At 40.2% G+C, this 18,122-nt stretch overlaps 1 protein-coding gene across 10 annotated transcripts in view; it reads left to right on the top strand.

The window, feature by feature from the left end:
* myo9aa (myosin IXAa) overlaps positions 1-18,122 on the top strand; it is a 158,012-nt gene that overhangs the window by 133,601 nt on the left and 6,289 nt on the right. For 9 of the 10 annotated variants that reach the window (XM_067400223.1, XM_067400222.1, XM_067400225.1 and 6 more), the window contains 17 exons: positions 881-2,296; positions 3,167-3,254; positions 3,424-3,621; positions 4,740-4,840; positions 6,461-6,591; positions 6,679-6,890; positions 6,971-7,087; positions 7,508-7,696; positions 7,837-7,884; positions 7,962-8,073; positions 8,315-8,376; positions 8,461-8,653; positions 8,966-9,094; positions 9,615-9,720; positions 13,005-13,136; positions 13,292-13,415; positions 17,899-18,101. In XM_067400223.1, coding sequence (XP_067256324.1) covers positions 881-2,296; positions 3,167-3,254; positions 3,424-3,621; positions 4,740-4,840; positions 6,461-6,591; positions 6,679-6,890; positions 6,971-7,087; positions 7,508-7,696; positions 7,837-7,884; positions 7,962-8,073; positions 8,315-8,376; positions 8,461-8,653; positions 8,966-9,094; positions 9,615-9,720; positions 13,005-13,136; positions 13,292-13,415; positions 17,899-18,101 — 3,561 coding nt within the window. The remainder of the gene's footprint in view (positions 1-880; positions 2,297-3,166; positions 3,255-3,423; positions 3,622-4,739; positions 4,841-6,460; positions 6,592-6,678; positions 6,891-6,970; positions 7,088-7,507; positions 7,697-7,836; positions 7,885-7,961; positions 8,074-8,314; positions 8,377-8,460; positions 8,654-8,965; positions 9,095-9,614; positions 9,721-13,004; positions 13,137-13,291; positions 13,416-17,898; positions 18,102-18,122) is intronic. The other variant, XM_067400226.1, reaches the window with a different exon arrangement.

Raw genomic sequence — 18,122 nt, 5'->3', positions numbered from 1 at the left:
AGGGCTGCCTCCTAATAATCGACTAGAAGAGGCTAAAAATTGTAATAGTTGGTTCATCACAGAAAAAAAACAACAACCTTGTGGTGAAGTCACGCCTTGAGGCACGATCACTGGCATTTTTTCAGATAACAGCGGAAATAACTTAAAATACTACATCATTTTTGGTAATACAGATAAGAGTAATACATCATTCAAAACTGTGAACTGGTTTTCTTTTATTTGTGTAAACTCACAATAACAAGAGAAAATCGTGCCTTTGTAAAATAAAGAAAAACAAAAGGATGCGCTTTCTGCCGTCTCGGTCTCTGTGAACTGGAGCGCGTCACAAAAATGAACTGAAACTCAATGTTTACTTGCCTCATAGACATGAGAAATTTATCTATAGAAAGCTTGAAATGCCAAGCAATTGTCATTCAATTCAAGTGGAAAACAAATATTCTTAGATTATGTAATCTGTATGAAACATGCAAAATGTAAACTTTATTATCGCCCTACACCCTATTGCTCTAATCTGCTAAATGTGACTGTAAGGCATGAAGATGATATAAACTTAACATCATGAATCATTATGTATTGTGAATAGCACTATACAAATAAATTTGACTTGACTTTTTTTCCCACTGTAAGTCCTGTGTTCCTACTATAGAGGTGGTCTTTTACCGAAATAACTGTCCTGTTCTGCATGTACATACTATGTACTTATAGCAATTACAATAACTGGGTTATAACTAGCTACTAACCCTGAACCTAACCCTAAACCTAACCTTAACCCATGTAGTTACCTTATATTACCAGTACTTTATTGGGTAAGTACACTGTAAAATAAAGTGCAACTGAAACAGAACAGTTTTTTTTATTTGGTTTATCTTGAAATTTTCAGATTCAGAGAACTTCAAGAGCAGAGATTAAAAACCACACAGCTGACAAATGGAAAAACCAATGTGTTAACCGAAGAGGACAAGCTTCGAGACATGGGTTTGTGGGAAGACTCCTATGAGGAGCAGGACAGGAGGAAACGGGTCCTCAGTGGCGATGTTTTGGAAGAGATGGAGCCGGAGATGATCGAAGGTACGGCAATAGTACAATCAACTTCTGAAGTGGCGATCCGAGAAAGACCGCGGACTCTGGAGGATCCCAACCTGAGGACGCGGGCCAAACGGGAGAGCCGACGGATGCGAGAGCTGGAGCAGGCCAAGTTTAGCTTGGAGCTTCTTAAGGTGCGCTCCACTGGAGGAACGTCTCCTTCGGAAGAAATGGAGCTGGTCAGCGAGATCGCTCACACTCCTCAGGGTACTCCAGATAGCCAGAGCTCCAAAGGCAGCTTTGAGCTGCTCAACATTGATGACTATTTCAAAGACAAGGCACCTTGTGCCGAACCAGAGGATCTTGGTTCGCCTTCTTCTGTGCCAGACCAGCACGATGTGTTCTCCAACATTCCCGAGCCCACTTTGCCCTCTGACACTCCGGCACCTGATATCTCATCAGAACCAGCTGGCCAACCTCAACCTCCCAGAATACAGAACTCACTCCCTACTTTCTACACCCCTTCATCAGAAAGCAGCTCTCTAATCATGAAGCCTACCATGAATTCAGCCACCCCGCTCCCTGAAGGTCCCAGCAAGCCTGTGAAAGACAAGGAATCCATTCGGAGGCCCTTGGTTGTGGTTATTAGTATGCAGAAGGAAAGCTTCTTAAATGAAGCAGATCTGAAGCTTCCAGAGGTCAAAGACAGTGCCGTCCAGACCAGCCCAGCACAGCCTAGCAGCGACAGCCTTTCTGTGCTGGAAAAGCTTGAGAAGCTTAATGAGGAAAAGCAAGAGCGACAGAAACATCAGCAGCAGCAACATGAAAAGGAGATGATGGAGCAGATCCGTCAGCAGAAGCACATCCTGGAAGAACAGCGCAAGCATTACGCCCAACATGAGAGGGAGATGTTTGAGAAGCAGAGGGTCGAGGCTCTGCAAAGGATTGAGCAGAGCAGACAAGAAGGTTCCAGAGGAAGGCCAGACAGATTGTTTACGGACAGAGGCCCTGCTCCCATTGCTCAGCCAGAGCCTGACCTCAGCTCCCAGACAGTAGTCCCGGAAAAGGAAGCCGCTCCTTCCATTTTCAGAGACCGACCAAAGGACAGTCGCAGCGTAGCAGAAGGGTGGGCTCCAAAGTTGACCCTGGAATCCAGAGATGAAGTCAGAAAGCGAATAAACAAGAAACAGTCTACTCAGAATGCCAACATCAGCTTGTCCGAGAGGCCTGGAAACATTTTCTTTTCTCCAAAGGCCAAGGTTCCCCTCTCAAAGTAAGTGAAGAGCTTGACCTCAGGCTGCAGAATACTTCCTCCAAAATCAAAAATTTCCTTAATTCCACACTCGCCTTCATTTCATTCCAAAAACCTTTCTTTCTTTTCTCTAACACAAAAGTAATTACCTAGCAAGCTGCCCTTTCATTTACAACAACGGAGGATACTTGGAGCTGTCAGGCTTCAGGAATAAAAACAACAGGTCAATTGACTTACTATCATCCAAGTCAAACCTAGCGTGTGGCTTCTTGAGACAGCGTCTTTAAAAATGCATAAACGAGAAAACGATTTCTGCACACAAAGCTAAAGAAAAGAAGGTTGTATGTGTTTGTAAATGTTAGCAGCATTTTTGAGTAAACTAACCCAGGGTTTCTGCTCGTCTTAAAAAGTCTTAAAGGATTAGATCACTTCAGAATTAAAATTTCCTGATAATTTACTCACCCCCATGTCATCCAAGATGTTTATGTCTTTCTTTCTTCAGTTGAAAAGAAGTTAAGGTTTTTGAGTAAAACATTCTGGGATTTTCCTCTGAGGTTCAACGGGTTGAAGGTCCAAATGTCAGTTTCAGTGCAGCTTCAAAAGGCTCTACATGATCCCAGACGAGGAATAAGAGTCTTATCCAGAGAAACGATCAATCATTTTCTAAAAATTTTAATTTATATACTTTTTATCCACAAATGCTCATCTTGCACTAGCTCTGTGATGCATCATGCATTATGTAATCACGTTGGAAAGGTTTGGACCTTCAATCCGTTGGTAACCATTAAAGTCCACTATATGGAGAAAAATCCTGGAATGTTTTCTTGGAAGTTCTCTAAAAAGTCTACTATAAAACCTGCAGAAACCCTGTAACCCTTGAACTTCTTTTAGGTTGGATAAGGACGTAGCCAATCAAGGGAAGACACCAGGAGTCCCGGATGAAGTGAGCCTTTTGGGTTACAAAGCCACTAAAAGTGAGGTAAGAGAAACACTTTAGGCCATGGCAGATTTTAAATATCTTCTCACAAACCTCAGGATTTTTCCCCAACATTTGTCTTTGAACTCATAACAAGACCTTGGTGGGGGTCACCTGACCTTGATGTACGAGGGAGCTCCTTCACTTGTTTTATTATCATTTGGTTGATTAGGTTGGCCGACCGGGTCATAAAAAAGTCCGCATGGCGCGGACACGTTCGGACTTCCTGACCCGCGGTTCAAACGCCCTGGGAGAGGGGGAGTCAGAGGAGGAGGAGTGTGATGAGACCCCTCTGTCTCCTGGCGCACCCCTCCCCAAGCAGGACTCAGAGGAGAGCGCACTAGAGGCTTGTCACAGTGACTCTGAAATGGTAATTGAATGGTCTGATGTATCGCACACAGGCCCAGTAGCAAGATCTCTCTTTTTCTCTACAGCTAACTCCTCCAGAAGAAGCTGATAGATCGCCTTACTGACCACCTGAAACCCTTCCACTCTGCCTATCCAGTTGAAGGAGATAGTCTTCAACCACAGATGCCAAAATACCTTTTGAAAACCATTCTTATCTGTGATGGCCGGTGTTTTTCTGCAAAAATCAGTTTTCTAAATAGTATTTTGATGGGTCCTCTCATGAGGTAATGTTAACTTTGACAGCCCTAATTGCAATGCGTTTTCAACCAACACAAAAATATAATAGATACAATTCTTTGAGCCAGAACTTCAATGTTCATCAATACATTGGAACACCAACCAGCCACACAGATCTGGATGGCTTCCATCAGAAGTTTGCTTTCCTCTCCTGATGCCTGTAAAAAGGCATTTGCAAAATGTGTAACCCACGGCACTCTTCACAATCTGACCACGCTGCTTGTCTAGACATAACAGCTATGCTAGTTACTGTTTAGGTTGCTCGTTCCTGAACAACCAAGACATTCAGCTGCGAGATTCTGCTTTCTACACTGCCACCTTGGAGAAAGAGTACTGCATGCTTTAACATCTAGCTCTGTCTCCTCTTCTGCAACAATTCATCAAGGCTAAAGCTGTGGAACTGTCGTAGCGCCATGTTCTTCATTTCTTTTTCTGTAGCCCTCTTTTCAATAATCACTCTTTCAAGTCTTGTTGTTTAACAATACAGTAGAAGTCAGTCATTATCTGGGTCTTTGTATGAAACTGGTGCCTCTTCCTTATCAAAGTCCTTGTCATACAGTATCATTAAAGTGCACTGTAATTGTGTGCCGCTGGTTAGTATTAGTACATTAGTGTTGTAGAAGAAATTGATGTTAAGGAGTGACATGTTTTTACTCTTTGTGCCAGCTGTATGTTTTAAAATGATACTACCTTCCGGCAAATGGTGGCTGAAGTCAAAGGAAGAGGCAAAGTGTTCATTTTAATGGTTAATATTGAGCTATTGAAGAGGATTTGACAGACCAAGCATGTTTGTCAGAGATTTTCGCTCTAACATACTACTATATACATAATAATCTCTTTCAGCCGGCCACAGCCACTGAAGAGCAGAAGAACATGTATAAGACCATGTCATCTGGAGAGCTGGGCAAAGGTGACGCGAGGAAGAACTCTCATGGAGATGGAAGGTGCTTGTTTTTCAACAAACTATTAGTTGTAGATTAGTGAACAATTATCTGAAATTCAAGATTGAAATACTAATTTACTCACCCTCAACCTTTGTTCCAGCACTGTATTTTATTTTTTTTTTTCCCATGAAAGGGATATTTACAGAAGCTATTATTTATGGATATTTATGGATAATTGCGACTTTTTAATCTCACAATTTTGATTTCCTTTCTCAGAATTGTGAGATAGAGAGTCAGAATTGTGTGATATAAAATCAGAATTGTGAGAAAAAAGTTAGATTTGCGAGAAATGGTTTAGTTTTAAGTAAAGCAATTGCGACTTTATAACTCACAATTCTGACTTTATAACTCGCGATTCTGACTATATCGCAATTCTGACTTAGTATCTCGCAATTCTGGCTTTATATTGCAATTCTGACTTTATAACTCGCAATTCTGACTTTTTATCGCAATTCTGATTTATATTACAATTCTGACTTTATGACTCGCAATTCTGACTATATCGCAATTCTGACTTAGTATCTCGCAATTCTGGCTTTATATTGCAATTCTGACTTTTTATCGCAATTCTGATTTATATTACAATTCTGACTTTATATCTCGCAATTCTGACTATATCGCAATTCTGACTTAGTATCTCGCAATTCTGACTTAGTATCTCGCAATTCTGATTTATATGGCAATTCTGACTTTATAACTCGCAATTCTGACTTTATAACTCGCAATTTTGACTTTATAACTCGCAATTCTGACTTTATAATTCGCAATTCTGACTTTATAATTCGCAATTCTGATTTTAAATCTCGCAATCCTGACTTTATATCTTGCAATTCTGGCTTTATAATTTGCAATTCTGACTATATCACAATTCTGACTTAGTATCTCACAATTCTGGATTTATGTAGCAATTATGACTTTATAACTCGCACTTCTGACTTTATATCGCAATTCTGATTTATATCGCAATCCTGACTTTAAATCTCGCAATCCTGACTTTAAATCTCGCAATCCTGACTTTATAACTTGCAATTCTGACTTTATATCACAATTCTAACTTTATAACTCGCAATCCTGACTTTATAACTCGCAATCCTGACTTTATAACTCGCAATCCTGACTTTATATCGCAATTCTAACTTTATATCGCAATTATGACTTTAAATCTCGCAATCCTGACTTTATATCGCAATTATGACTTTATATCGCAATTATGACTTTAAATCTCGCAATCCTGACTTTATATCGCAATTCTGACTTTATAACTCACAATTTTTACTTTATATCGCAATTCTGACTTTATAATTCGCAATTCTGACTTTATAGAATTGTTAGATAAAATGTCAGAATTTTTTTTTTATTCAGTGGTGGAAACAAGCTTCCATAAATATTAGACAGAACGTCCAAGCTGTTATTAAAAAAAAGTGTATTTTTTTTTCCCGTCCAGATTCCAAAAAAGACCACAAAGCACCATAAAGTTAGTCACTATGAAGCCTTAAGATTGATGGAGTTTTTTGTTTATGTAGGAAAGACAATGGGAAAATAAAGGCAAAATAAATGTTTTTGGGTGAATTATTCCTGTAAACCTTTGCTGTCCTTGTCAACATCTGTATTGTCTTGTAGGGTTCGTGGTAAAATGCGGTTTTGGGGAAAGGCAAAGAATGAGGGGAAGAAGACGTCACGAGAGCGGCTGTTGTGCGGCAGTGATACTTTGGATGGAGACTACGCTGAAGCGACACTTCTGATGGAAGAGGGTGAGGAAAAACTGCTCAAAGAAATGTTTCAAGCATATCGAGAAGAATTCTTTTGGTGATAAAACCATTGCCTTTCTCTTTATTCAGGGGTGGAGCGCCTGTCCCCTCCTCACAGCCCAGACCTTACATTACAGAGGGAGTTTAAAGAGAACAAAGAGCCGTCCCCTAAAGTCAAGCGCAGACGCAGTGTGAAGATCAGCAGTGTGGCTCTAGAGCCCGTCCAGTGGCAGAACGATGCCCTGCAGATACTCACATGTGCCAGTGACTACAGGAGCATGAACGACTTCCTCATGAAGAAGGTGCATGTCTGATTTCTACATGAATTTACTACTGCTGCATGATGTGAAAAAGCCATCATAACCTTGTTTTGATCTCATAGATTACTGATTTAGACACAGAAGATGGTAAGAAGGACACAATGGTGGATGTTGTCTTCAAAAAGGCACTAAAGGAGTTCCGCTTGAATATCTTCAACTCATACTCCACAGCTTTAGCTGTAAGTACTGTAGTGAACACTTCTTATTATGCTTTTTTGAATATGCATGACTATAATACAACTGTTTGTGAATGTAATATTTCTGAAAAGTTTCAAAGATCAAAGTGCACGACAGAGCAGAATAGACCACAACAGACTGGGCCATCTGACCAGTCAGAGCAGAGTAGGCTAGAGGAAATGAGGGATTTAGAGAGACTGAATCTTCAAACGAGCGTTTTCAGACCCTTTGAGAAATGAGGTGATGCTGTAATGTATATTATTAGAAAATTAAAGTGTTTTTTGACTTTATATGCATGTAAATCTGTTGTAGGAGACAAATTAGAAACCTTTAAAATGGCATAATAGGCGCACTTTAACATTGAAGATGCTTGTTGTTTTATCAGAATCAGATGTATTGATTTTTTTTTTCTCTGAGTGCAGATGGACGATGGGAAGAGCATTCGTTATAAGGATCTCTATGCCCTCTTTGAGCAAATCCTGGAGAAAAACATGCGTCAGGAGCAGAGGGACTGGAGCGAGTCTCCGGTCAAAGTTTGGGTCAACACCTTCAAAGTCTTTCTGGACGAGTTCATGACCGAACACAAACCTCTGGACAGCAGCGTGAGCAAGGTACCGTCATAACACACGTCAGATATAAACATTAAATAAATGTAAAACTCAAATAAAATACATTTAAAACGAATATGCCAGGTAATATGTAATAGTATATATCACAGTATCTAGTACATATAACTCTTTTTCTCCCACAGGCACCCAAACCAGACCGCAAGAAGAGACGGAAAAAGGATACAGATATAGTGAGTGGAATCAGAGTTTTTGTGTGCTGAATTAGCGTTTTAATCTGAAATCATCTGACACTGTGCCTTTGTTTCAGGTGGAGGAACACAACGGCCACATATTCAAGTCCACTCAATACAGTATTCCCACCTACTGCGAGTACTGCTCCTCCCTCATCTGGATGATGGACAAGGCGTGTGTCTGCAAACGTGAGTTACATGTCTGTATCAAAGTTGCCCTGAACTCAATTCAGCATAATCTGATTGATTACCAACAAGCCCTCGAACAGAGAACAGTTTGGCTTTGTAGAGCAGGATGTTTTCCGCCGTCTTACAATGCGAGAGGAATGTGACTCAAATTGAGTTTATTTTAGGTGGCGTTGCTTTTTTTTTTTTTTTACATCTGTTCCATCAAAAATGAGAATGAATGAGATGTCTGTGTCTTGTGTAGTGTGCCGCTATGCGTGTCACAGAAAGTGCTGTCAGAAGATGACCACCAAATGCAGCAAGAAGGTAAGGAACTTTTCTGCTAAGTGCATTCATGTGATTCATGGGGCTGTAATAAAAGGATGCATGTTCCTTTCTTTCCACGTGCAGTATGACCCTGAACTTTCGTCAAGGCAGTTTGGTGTGGAGTTGTCCCGTCTGACCAACGACGAGCGGACGGTGCCTTTAGTGGCCGAGAAGCTCATCAATTACATTGAAATGCATGGCCTGTACACGGAAGGGATCTACAGGAAGTCTGGATCCACCAATAAGATCAAGGAGCTGAAGCAGGGTCTGGACACAGGTATGACACATGGTTTGTGCTTTACACCAGGGGTTTTCGAGCTGCGTCACTCTGAAGCAAAAGTGTCATTGTTCAGCTGAAATCATTTCAGTTTTGGTCAGTAACTGTGTAAAGTTCATCAGTTCAGTTCATCTATAAAACAGTGATGCCATCATGAGCTCAGTTCTCATCAAATCTATAATATTACAGAATATTACGGGAATAAAAACAAACATAATATTGCAGAATATAAACATTACTAACTCTTTATAGTAATATATCTACATCTGTATCTGTAACTATAGTTTGATATCTATTATTTTCTGCCCTCAGATGTAAATGGCATGAATCTGGACGACTACAATATTAATGTCATTGGCAGTGTTTTCAAGCAGTGGTTACGTGACTTGCCTAATCCTCTGATGACCTTTGAACTGTATGAGGAATTCCTGCGGGCCATGGGTGAGCAGATGTGCATTTAGTATAACAAATACAGTCTTGTGCCTTTGTTTTGTGTTTGTTGTTTTGTTTTGGCACAAATCGGCATTAATGTACCTTCTGGTCATTTGATTTTCTACTTAAAAAAGAAATGAAGAGAAATGAGAAACGGATTGGTATTTATTTTTTGTTTTGTTTTGGCATGCATTAAACTCACCCCCGAGTCACTTCAGTATCCCTAGTATAAAAATGTTAGATTTTATTGATAATGCTGTAAAAAGATAACAAAAATAGTTGTTGACAGTTTCTCGATTAACTACCTTTATGTCTTGGTTAAAGTTGTTTTGCACTCTGTTGAAGTAGATAAATCATTTTCAACCATAAATGATAAAATAATATAGAACACCCAAGTTTAAATCTTTAAAACATTTTTAAATATATTAATTTTTTTGTTATATATCAGTCCACAGATGCAGTACCCTGTTGCTTTAGTTAAAACTAGACATTCATAGAGGCGTAATGTTTGAACATAATGTCTCTTCAGGTCTCCAGGACAAAAAAGAAGTGATTCGAGGGGTTTACTCTGTCATCGACCAGCTCAGCAGAACTCATCTGAACACGCTGGAGCGCCTTATTTTCCATTTGGTCAGGTGAGACGCCAGATGCATTTCACCAAAATAATGAATGCAAGAATGACTGCAAGCAGCAATTATCGGGGTTCAAGCACTTTAAGGCCTTTAAGCACATGCATAAAAACTTACTATGTTTTATTTAGCAAGACTGTAACCACCTAGATCAGGGGTTTCCAACCACCTTCCTGGAGGCCCCCCAACACTGCATGTTTTCCATGTCTCCTTAATCAAACACACCTGATTCAGATCATCAGCTCATTAGTAGAGACTCCAAGACCTGAAATGGGTGTGTCAGATAAAGGAGAGATGCAAAATGTGCAGTGTTGGGGGACCTCCAGGAATGTGGTTGGGAACCACTGACCAATATCATAACCGGAAAAGACCTTTTACAGCCAAAATAGGCAATTTACTAAGAAAATATATGGTTTTTAAAGAGTAAATGTCACCTATGGTCCGATCTCCATAAAAGATTGCATGCTTCTTTAGAATCATGTGACGCATGTGCTCACCTAATGATGCAAAGTTCTGAGTTTTCGTTTAGGAATGATAGGCTTTTGGGTACACTTGGCCGCGCCCATTTTCTAAATGACCCTGTTATAGCTATGCCAAACTTCCAAAAATAAATTGGTAACACTTTATTTAGGGTATTTTAACTAGTTGCTTATTAGCATGCATATTAATAGAAACTTGGCTATTTATTAGTACTTATTAAGCACATATTAATGCCTTATTCTGCATGGCCTTATTCTACATTCCTAATCCTACCCAATATCTAAACTTAACAACTATCTAACTATTAATAAGCAGTAAATTGGGAGTTTATTGAGGGAAAAGTCGTAGTTAATAGTTTGAAAGTATGTTTTCCCTATACTAAAGTGTTACCAAATTTTTAATTTTTTGGGGGGATAATTATTGACCTAGAGCAGGGATAGCAATTAAGTTTGGCATTGGGCCCAAAAAAATTTGCCACTAGATGGCAGGCCAGATCATAGTTAAAGTATAATTTAAGAAATTAATTGAAAAATGCAATTAGAATTGCCTGTGAAAGAGTGTTACAGTGTCTTTTGTAACTGGTATTGAGCTGTTACTCTGTGTTAAATCCTGTAGTAGGACAGTCATTAACAAAAGCCACATTTGTGTGGCGGTGTCCAGGTTTAACACTGGATAAATTAATAAAGCAGAGTAACACTTAACCTGGCAAGTACTATCTTCATTCACTAACTTGCATCGTGTGCAGAGTAATGTTAACATTTAAGCTCTGGTGAGAGAAAATGTCACTATCAAAGAGTCTTAAGAGGAAAGTTGACAGCGAAAATAGGGCATACAAAGAAGAATGGAAAGAAGAACTATGCGTTCATCCTACCTGGTTTTAGGGCTGGGCGATATATCGAATGCTTTTGTCACGCGCATTTCGTCAGTAAAGCCGTTTCCCTGATTACCGTTAAATCACCATCACCTGCTTTCAAATGGAGCGGCATTTAATAGACAGAGCCGTAGATCACTGATAAGCCACGCAATATCGCGTTCAATATCGACGGCGATTCATATCGATATTGAACGCGATATTGCGTGGCTTATCAGTGAACTACGGCTCTGTCTATTAAATGCCGCTTCATTTAAAAGCAGGTGATGGCGATTTAGCGGTAATCAGGGAACCGGCTTTACTGACGAAATGCGCGTGACAAGAGCATTCGATACATCGCCCAGCCCTACCTGGTTTTGTGAATGCAAAGCCGGTGTGTCTTATCTGCAAAGAATATAACACCGAAACCGGACGCGAGCGACGCTACAAAAGATAATAGAACCCATTATAATGATATTGTCTACACTGGATGTGGCGCGGCACGACGTGACACAACACATTGCCGACGGTAAATGGATTCCCCGTTCTATTTCTGACATAGTCCAAGTGCTTTGCATTGGTCAGTTTGGCGTGGTGATAATATTAGACACGGTGATAATATTAGACCGCACCAATAGACGAAGATCTTTTTCTAAACCGGCCGCTATTAAAATAATCTGGCTGCGGACACAGACAGATATTATTGCTGGCCTATTGCCAACCACTGACCTTGAGAGTCCAAAGAATAACCTAGGAATGTTTCGCGAAAGTAGGTTTTTGAAATAATCTCCCATATTTAACGAACGATTCGTCTGACAGCGATGGTTCTAGAGGCAAAGTTGCTCAGAATGAGGAGTTCTTCCATGTGGTATGGATGTCGTGGGTGTGTGCGAGAAATCAGGGGATATAAAATCCTTTACGCACATGAAAAATGCAAAGGCACCCCTCCCGGTGACCGATTTCTTTAGAATTTCTCATAGGCCTCTAGGGTCGTGAGTCAAACAGGCCCAGCGAGTTTCATTCCAATTGGCCTCCATTATCCTTGTCTGACAGCCGCTTGAACTTCATTGGCCGAAGGCGCCTTGTTTTTCAAGATAAACGAATGTCCTCATAAACAATCACGGCACCTTGGACAAAGACACCGCATGCCAGTTTTAGAGTCAATTCGACTGACTGTTGCATAGCTATAGCCTTTTTTTTTTTTTTCATTTTATAGCGCCACCAAGTGGCATGTCGCCACATCCTTTTTCATGTGACCACCAACCAAGCCCGTACATAGGTGTACCAACTTTGGTGAAATTATCTCATTCCGTTCAAGCGGGATAGCTGTTTTAGTAAAAGTGGCCATTCCCACTTCGAACGTCTGTGAATCGAAATTTTTTTCCCAAAAAATTATTGACAAACAGACTCAAGGGAATCTTTCTGCTCTGGTTTGGTTCTGATCAGGCAAAAAACCTAGGAATAGTTCGCAAAAGTAGGTTTTTTTGAAAAATCCAAAATACCTGAAAATTCTGCCTTGGTGACAGTCGAATCCGAGATGTGCCAAGGATTCCAACGATATAAGACACTTGAGCCTGGGATGAACAGTTTAGGAGTTGTGAGCCATTATGTACTTTTGACCACTGTAGCGCCACCATCAGGCCAATTGGGATGAGCTGTGGTGATGCTGTAGACTGTCCGGGTACTACAAGCTCTCAAAGTCTCTGCGACTTACGGTTTGGTCTGTATGAGGCACAATCAAGCGATCTATTTGTCGGCCCTTTGGTTTCGTTGTGTGTTTGTGTAGCACCGCACACATACAAATCTCAGTCTAAAATCCCACCTCACATAGTGTACTACAGATTAAAAAGGTTCTGTTTGGCTTCTTTTCCACTTCTTGTGCAGAATGTTGGTTTTCAGTCAAATTATTTAATGCCGAAAATGTCAATGTTGTTCTGAGCCTTGTTTCTGCTGCCTACAGGATTGCCTTGCAGGAGGAAACAAACCGCATGTCAGCTAATGCGCTGGCTATCGTGTTCGCCCCCTGTATCCTGCGCTGCCCTGACACTATCGACCCTCTGCGGAGCGTTCAGGACATTGGGAAAACCACAGCGTAATGGGCAACTCTTACTTCATATAGTTTGACGGGGCTAGTTTAGTCCTAATACTAACATTTACAATACTAGTACATTATGATTGGAAGTTAAAAGCATTGTGATATCATTGCTTATCTGGTTTTTGCCCTAAAATATTGCATTTTTTTTAAAGGTGTGTCGAGCTGATCATTTGCGAGCAGATGAATAAATACAAGGCCAGGCTGAAGGACATCAGCACTCTGGAATTCGCTGAGAACAAAGCCAAGAGCCGACTAACGTTCATCCGCAGGTCCATGGTAAGAGTTCAACAGCTGAGAGCCTTTTTCATATTCCAATAAACATCCAAATAACCCAGATGTCCAAAACCACTCCAAGTTGGACGTGTTTCTGGATCAACATCCTCCTTAGAATATTCTTATCAACCTTTTTCCTCCTCCTATTTTAGAGCTAGTTAATGATTAGAGTTAGGACACTTTGTTTGACAGGAATATTGTTCCATAACAAACAAAATATGTTTATCCAGGAAGCAGGACAAGTTCTACAAGTCTTAGTCTTGAAACAACATTCTTTTCTCACAATCATGTGCCTAACTTTATACCAACCCTACCCATAAGATTGATAAGAATCAATCTCCAAACACAGTTATAAGCTTAACTCTAACCCTAAAATCTCATTGGCCAATAAAAACATTGCTCCGGGAACAGAGCCGTCATGCCCATCCAAACTGATCCTCGAGGCTAATAGATTTTGAATGCCCTAAACCTAACTTCCAAAAGACACAAAAAATGCTTATTTTGACATTTAATTAAATTAAGTTCTACGATTCTACTGTTCTACTGTAGGTACAAAGTTATTAGTTTCCCAAAGTCGTCCCCATTTAAGGCTCGAAGAACGAAATGGTGTGACATCTTTTCGAACAAAATCAGGCCAAAACGAAGTTTGTTTTGGGAGTTCGAAACAGCTTGCCAAGCGAACTTTCTGGAAAAGTTTGCTCCAGCTAGTAAACACCTTTGAACTACCCTTGGTCCATAGTGATGACATAATAGGTGGGTGTGGCTCCTCTACGGCCGTAAGTAAAACAGGCCCAGCGAGTTTCTTTCCGATCGCCCTCCATTAATCTTGTCTCACAGCTGCAAGCCATTTCATGCCAGCCTGTCACTGGGTCTAACATTTACAGTATATTTGGGGGAAGAACCTAGCGCTATGATTGGTTGAACTCTTCTTCTTTTGCTGTTGCTTGATTTGAGGACTGCGCGTGCACAGAGTCGTCATCAGGTTTTTGCGTAGTTTAGAGTTACAAATCGTACCAGCGTAATTTGAAGTCAAAATGCGTATCCGCTACGTAAAGTATCCGCTACGTAAAGTGGACCACTTTACCTTTTGCCTTGTCAGTCCCCTCACCTCAAAATCTAACTCCTCAAAAACGGTAGCATTAGCTAATAATTTTCCACCGGAGCTTTAGCTAGCTGGCTAACGTTGTGTTCTTTCCTGCTGTGTTCAATGACTTAATTCATCAAGCTGTAGCTAACGTTAGCTAAGTCTATGTCAACAGAGCTCCTGGGTAACTTATATACCAGAAAATATTAAAATTATTGAAACCATTCAGGGCTCAACGCTAAGGATTTTTTCTGCTGGCCCAGTTGGACAGGTGGTGCAAATTTTTACTTGCCCTGCCGAAATTTTCCGGGCCCCACAACAAAAAAATTAATAAAAGTAAAAGACAACAAAATGGGCCTATAAAATAAGCATAGTTATTTTTTTCATTGTTTTTGATAAATTTAACCTCAATACATAAGGTTATAACACCAAAAGCTACTAGATTTATTTTAAATATTATTAGATAAATAAACAGTAAGTAGTAAAATAGTAACAAATAATCAAATTACGAGTAATAGCACAAATAAATACAACAGAACAAACATATAAATTAAATGGTGCTTTTCAAGTTTATGTAATTTTAAACAGAAGATTTTCAGGTACAGAAATTGTAATCTAATGTATAACTATAGAATAGATAACTTTATTAAAGTTAATCAAAAGCAGTTACAGATGCATAAAAATGTTTTTAATGTTCAAAATATAAAACGTTAACACCTTAAATGTGAAATTTAACCTGCCAGTAGGTGGCAGCGAATCACTGTTAATGAGCGAATCATTGAGATTCAACTGATTCATTCAAGCGGCTGATTCATTCAGGAAGTGTTGCTCAAAGACGCAAAACAATTCGGTGGACTTTGGAACTATTTTTGTTGGTGAAATACAGCGAAACAGACGATTTGGTGTCTAAAATGTAAGTCACTTGATATTAAGTTCTTGTTCATTAAATTGTATGCTGAATAAAATCAATATTACATTTGTAATCATGCTAATATTTGGAGAAAAACGGAGCTCTTTGTGTAATATTGATTAACTTTATTAAATTATATATGAAATATATACAGGGCCATTTTTGCCCCTTATCTTGAATTTCGGGGGCATTTTAATAGACTAAATCACGCAGTGAAAGCGTACACTTTAATATAAGCACACACTACTCTAACCGTAGGTAACAATAACTATACTGTGTCTAGTAACATTAGTTTTTGTAAAGTGAGGGACATACTCGATAATTTCAGATCGTTAAATCAACAATTAGCCTACGATATTATAGACAATATATAACGCACACCTTACAGCACTGGCCCGATCGGGCAAGTGACCAGTGCGTCTACTGTCCTGAGCGTCGTTCACACTGGCCCCGGGCCATCGGGCAGTCCTTATTGTCGAGCCCTGCCATCACTCACCAAATACAGTCAGGTAAATCGCCGAGGCCAGGCGTGAATTCAGCTTCTGATGGTGGTCTGCACTGGTGATGCAAGGCCCTTCGCGTTAATATTTCCATGCACTCTGTTCACAGTTCACTGAATCGCAGGTCGCAGTTCACCGAATCTCCGCTCCCTTCTGGCACGTGCACCTGTTCGCAGTTCACTGAATATGAACACCCCCCCCCCTCCCCCTTTCAAAAAAAATTTCTCATTGAATCTGCACGATTCACGTAGGTCACCTATTTTGGTTTCAAAACGGCGAATTACGCAGAAAGGTGAGGGATTTTCATGCCTGACAAAGACACCGCATGCCAGTTTTCGTGTCAACTAGACTGACTGTTGACCATTTTCGTGTTTTTTCATTTTATAGCGCCACCAAGTGGCCTGTCGCCACGTCCTTTTTCATGCGACCACTGACCAAGACCGTACATAGGTGTACCAAGTTTGGTGAAATGATCTCATTCCGTTCAAGAGGAATAGCCAATTTAGTAAAAGTGGCCACATCCACTTCGAACGTTTTGACGTCCTGTCGTGGACGTGAGTCAAGATTGACTTTTTTCCGATAATTTCTGACAGACTCCAGAGAATCTTTCTGCGCTGGTTTGGTTCCGATCGGGCGAAAAACCTAAGACTGATTCGCCAAAGTAGTTTTGAAAAAAAAAAAAAAAAAAATGAAATTCAAGTATTGCATTTTGTTCTTCTTGAGCCAAGGATTCCAACGATATAAGGCACTTGAACATGTGACAAAGGGTTTTACGTTTTATGAGCAATGGTTTCATGATTGGTCCATGGTGATGTAATAGGTGGGTGTGGCTCTGAGGCTCCACCTTCTTTGAGGTGTAAATCTTCTCCAGTTCATTTCTTCTGATCAGTCCTTCGAGGTCAGATGTGAGTAAAAATATGAACACACTGAAGAGCCGGTTTATAGTAATTCTAATTGAAAGAGACTCTGACACCGTTTTTCATGTTTAATGCGGTAAAGCTGCTGCTTTTAAAGCAATCTGTTGTATAAAAATAGGCTACAATAAAGGTTGATCACTGGCAGTCGAGTTCTTTTGCAATTTAGCTTGGATTCATTATTAAAAAATAAAAAGGTCAGGATTTGAACATAGCCCTTTGCATTATACTAAACAAAAATTACGCCACTAGATTATTGTGGACCAAAAAAGATGTTGTTCCAGGATCATGTCCTGCTTGTGCCACATTAGCCCTGCCTTGACACTAACCCCAGTCTCTCCTCTCCCTCCCCTTTCCTCTCTAATCCAGAAACCTGTAATAATTGCTGTTAGATTTATGAGCATAACCCGCAGTGCTGCGGCGGTAGGTATTTATGTACCTGCTGTTACCGTAAGTGTCGTCACGTATGCCTCGTCCCAGCACTGTGTGGTCCGTCTGTCTTCATGATCATGAGCAAGAAACTCAAGAGCTTAGATGTTAGTTAGTCACTTAACACGATATTAATGTGGACAGAATCACCTTCATTCTCATAATGTTGCACTGCATGACTTGGGATTGCATTCACTCCTTGTATACATATCCGCCTGATATTTTACTCTTTTTTTTTTTTTTTTTACCTGCTTTCTCTGGTAATGAACAGTCAAATTCATTCAGAAAGGTAAAAGCTTTGGGCTGAAGTGAGTCTGTGTTGTCCATCCAGGATCCAAAATGAAAACATTTGTCATAAACCAAATGGGACTTTGGACCGGTTTTGTAATGATTGCAACAAAATACAATTTGTATCATAGTGTAATAATGTTTGTCTGACTCTCGCTGGAATAAGCAAATCAAATCACAAGTTAATAAACAGCATAATGAGTCATTTGTCCTTGGGACAAATACATTCATTTTGGACCCTGTATTCATAGTCTGTAGAATGAAACTGCCAGAGGCTTTCTGTGAGTGTAGCAGCACTAATAGCAAAGCTCCTTCATATGATCTTGAGTTTCAGCACTCATCAGTGTGTTTTGTTTGACAGGGTAAGGGTCAAGTGCACAGGGTGAGGTATCACACGCCATCTCCTCCAGTGAGTCCCCGCTCCCCAACCGTCCCAGAGCTGATGCAGGAGAGCGGAGATGAGGAAGCCGGCAAAGATCCAGAAGTCTCTGAGCAGCAGCAGGTCGCCATGCAGCAGGAAGAGAAAGTGCTGACCGAGCAAATCGAGAGTCTGCAGAAAGAGAAGTAAGAGAGCCAGCTTAAGCA

Source organism: Chanodichthys erythropterus, chromosome 11 (assembly GCF_024489055.1).
Source record: "Chanodichthys erythropterus isolate Z2021 chromosome 11, ASM2448905v1, whole genome shotgun sequence".
Classification (NCBI taxonomy): domain Eukaryota; kingdom Metazoa; phylum Chordata; class Actinopteri; order Cypriniformes; family Xenocyprididae; genus Chanodichthys; species Chanodichthys erythropterus.
Note: the sequence above shows the minus strand (reverse complement) of the source record. Positions and strands in the feature narration are given on the sequence as shown.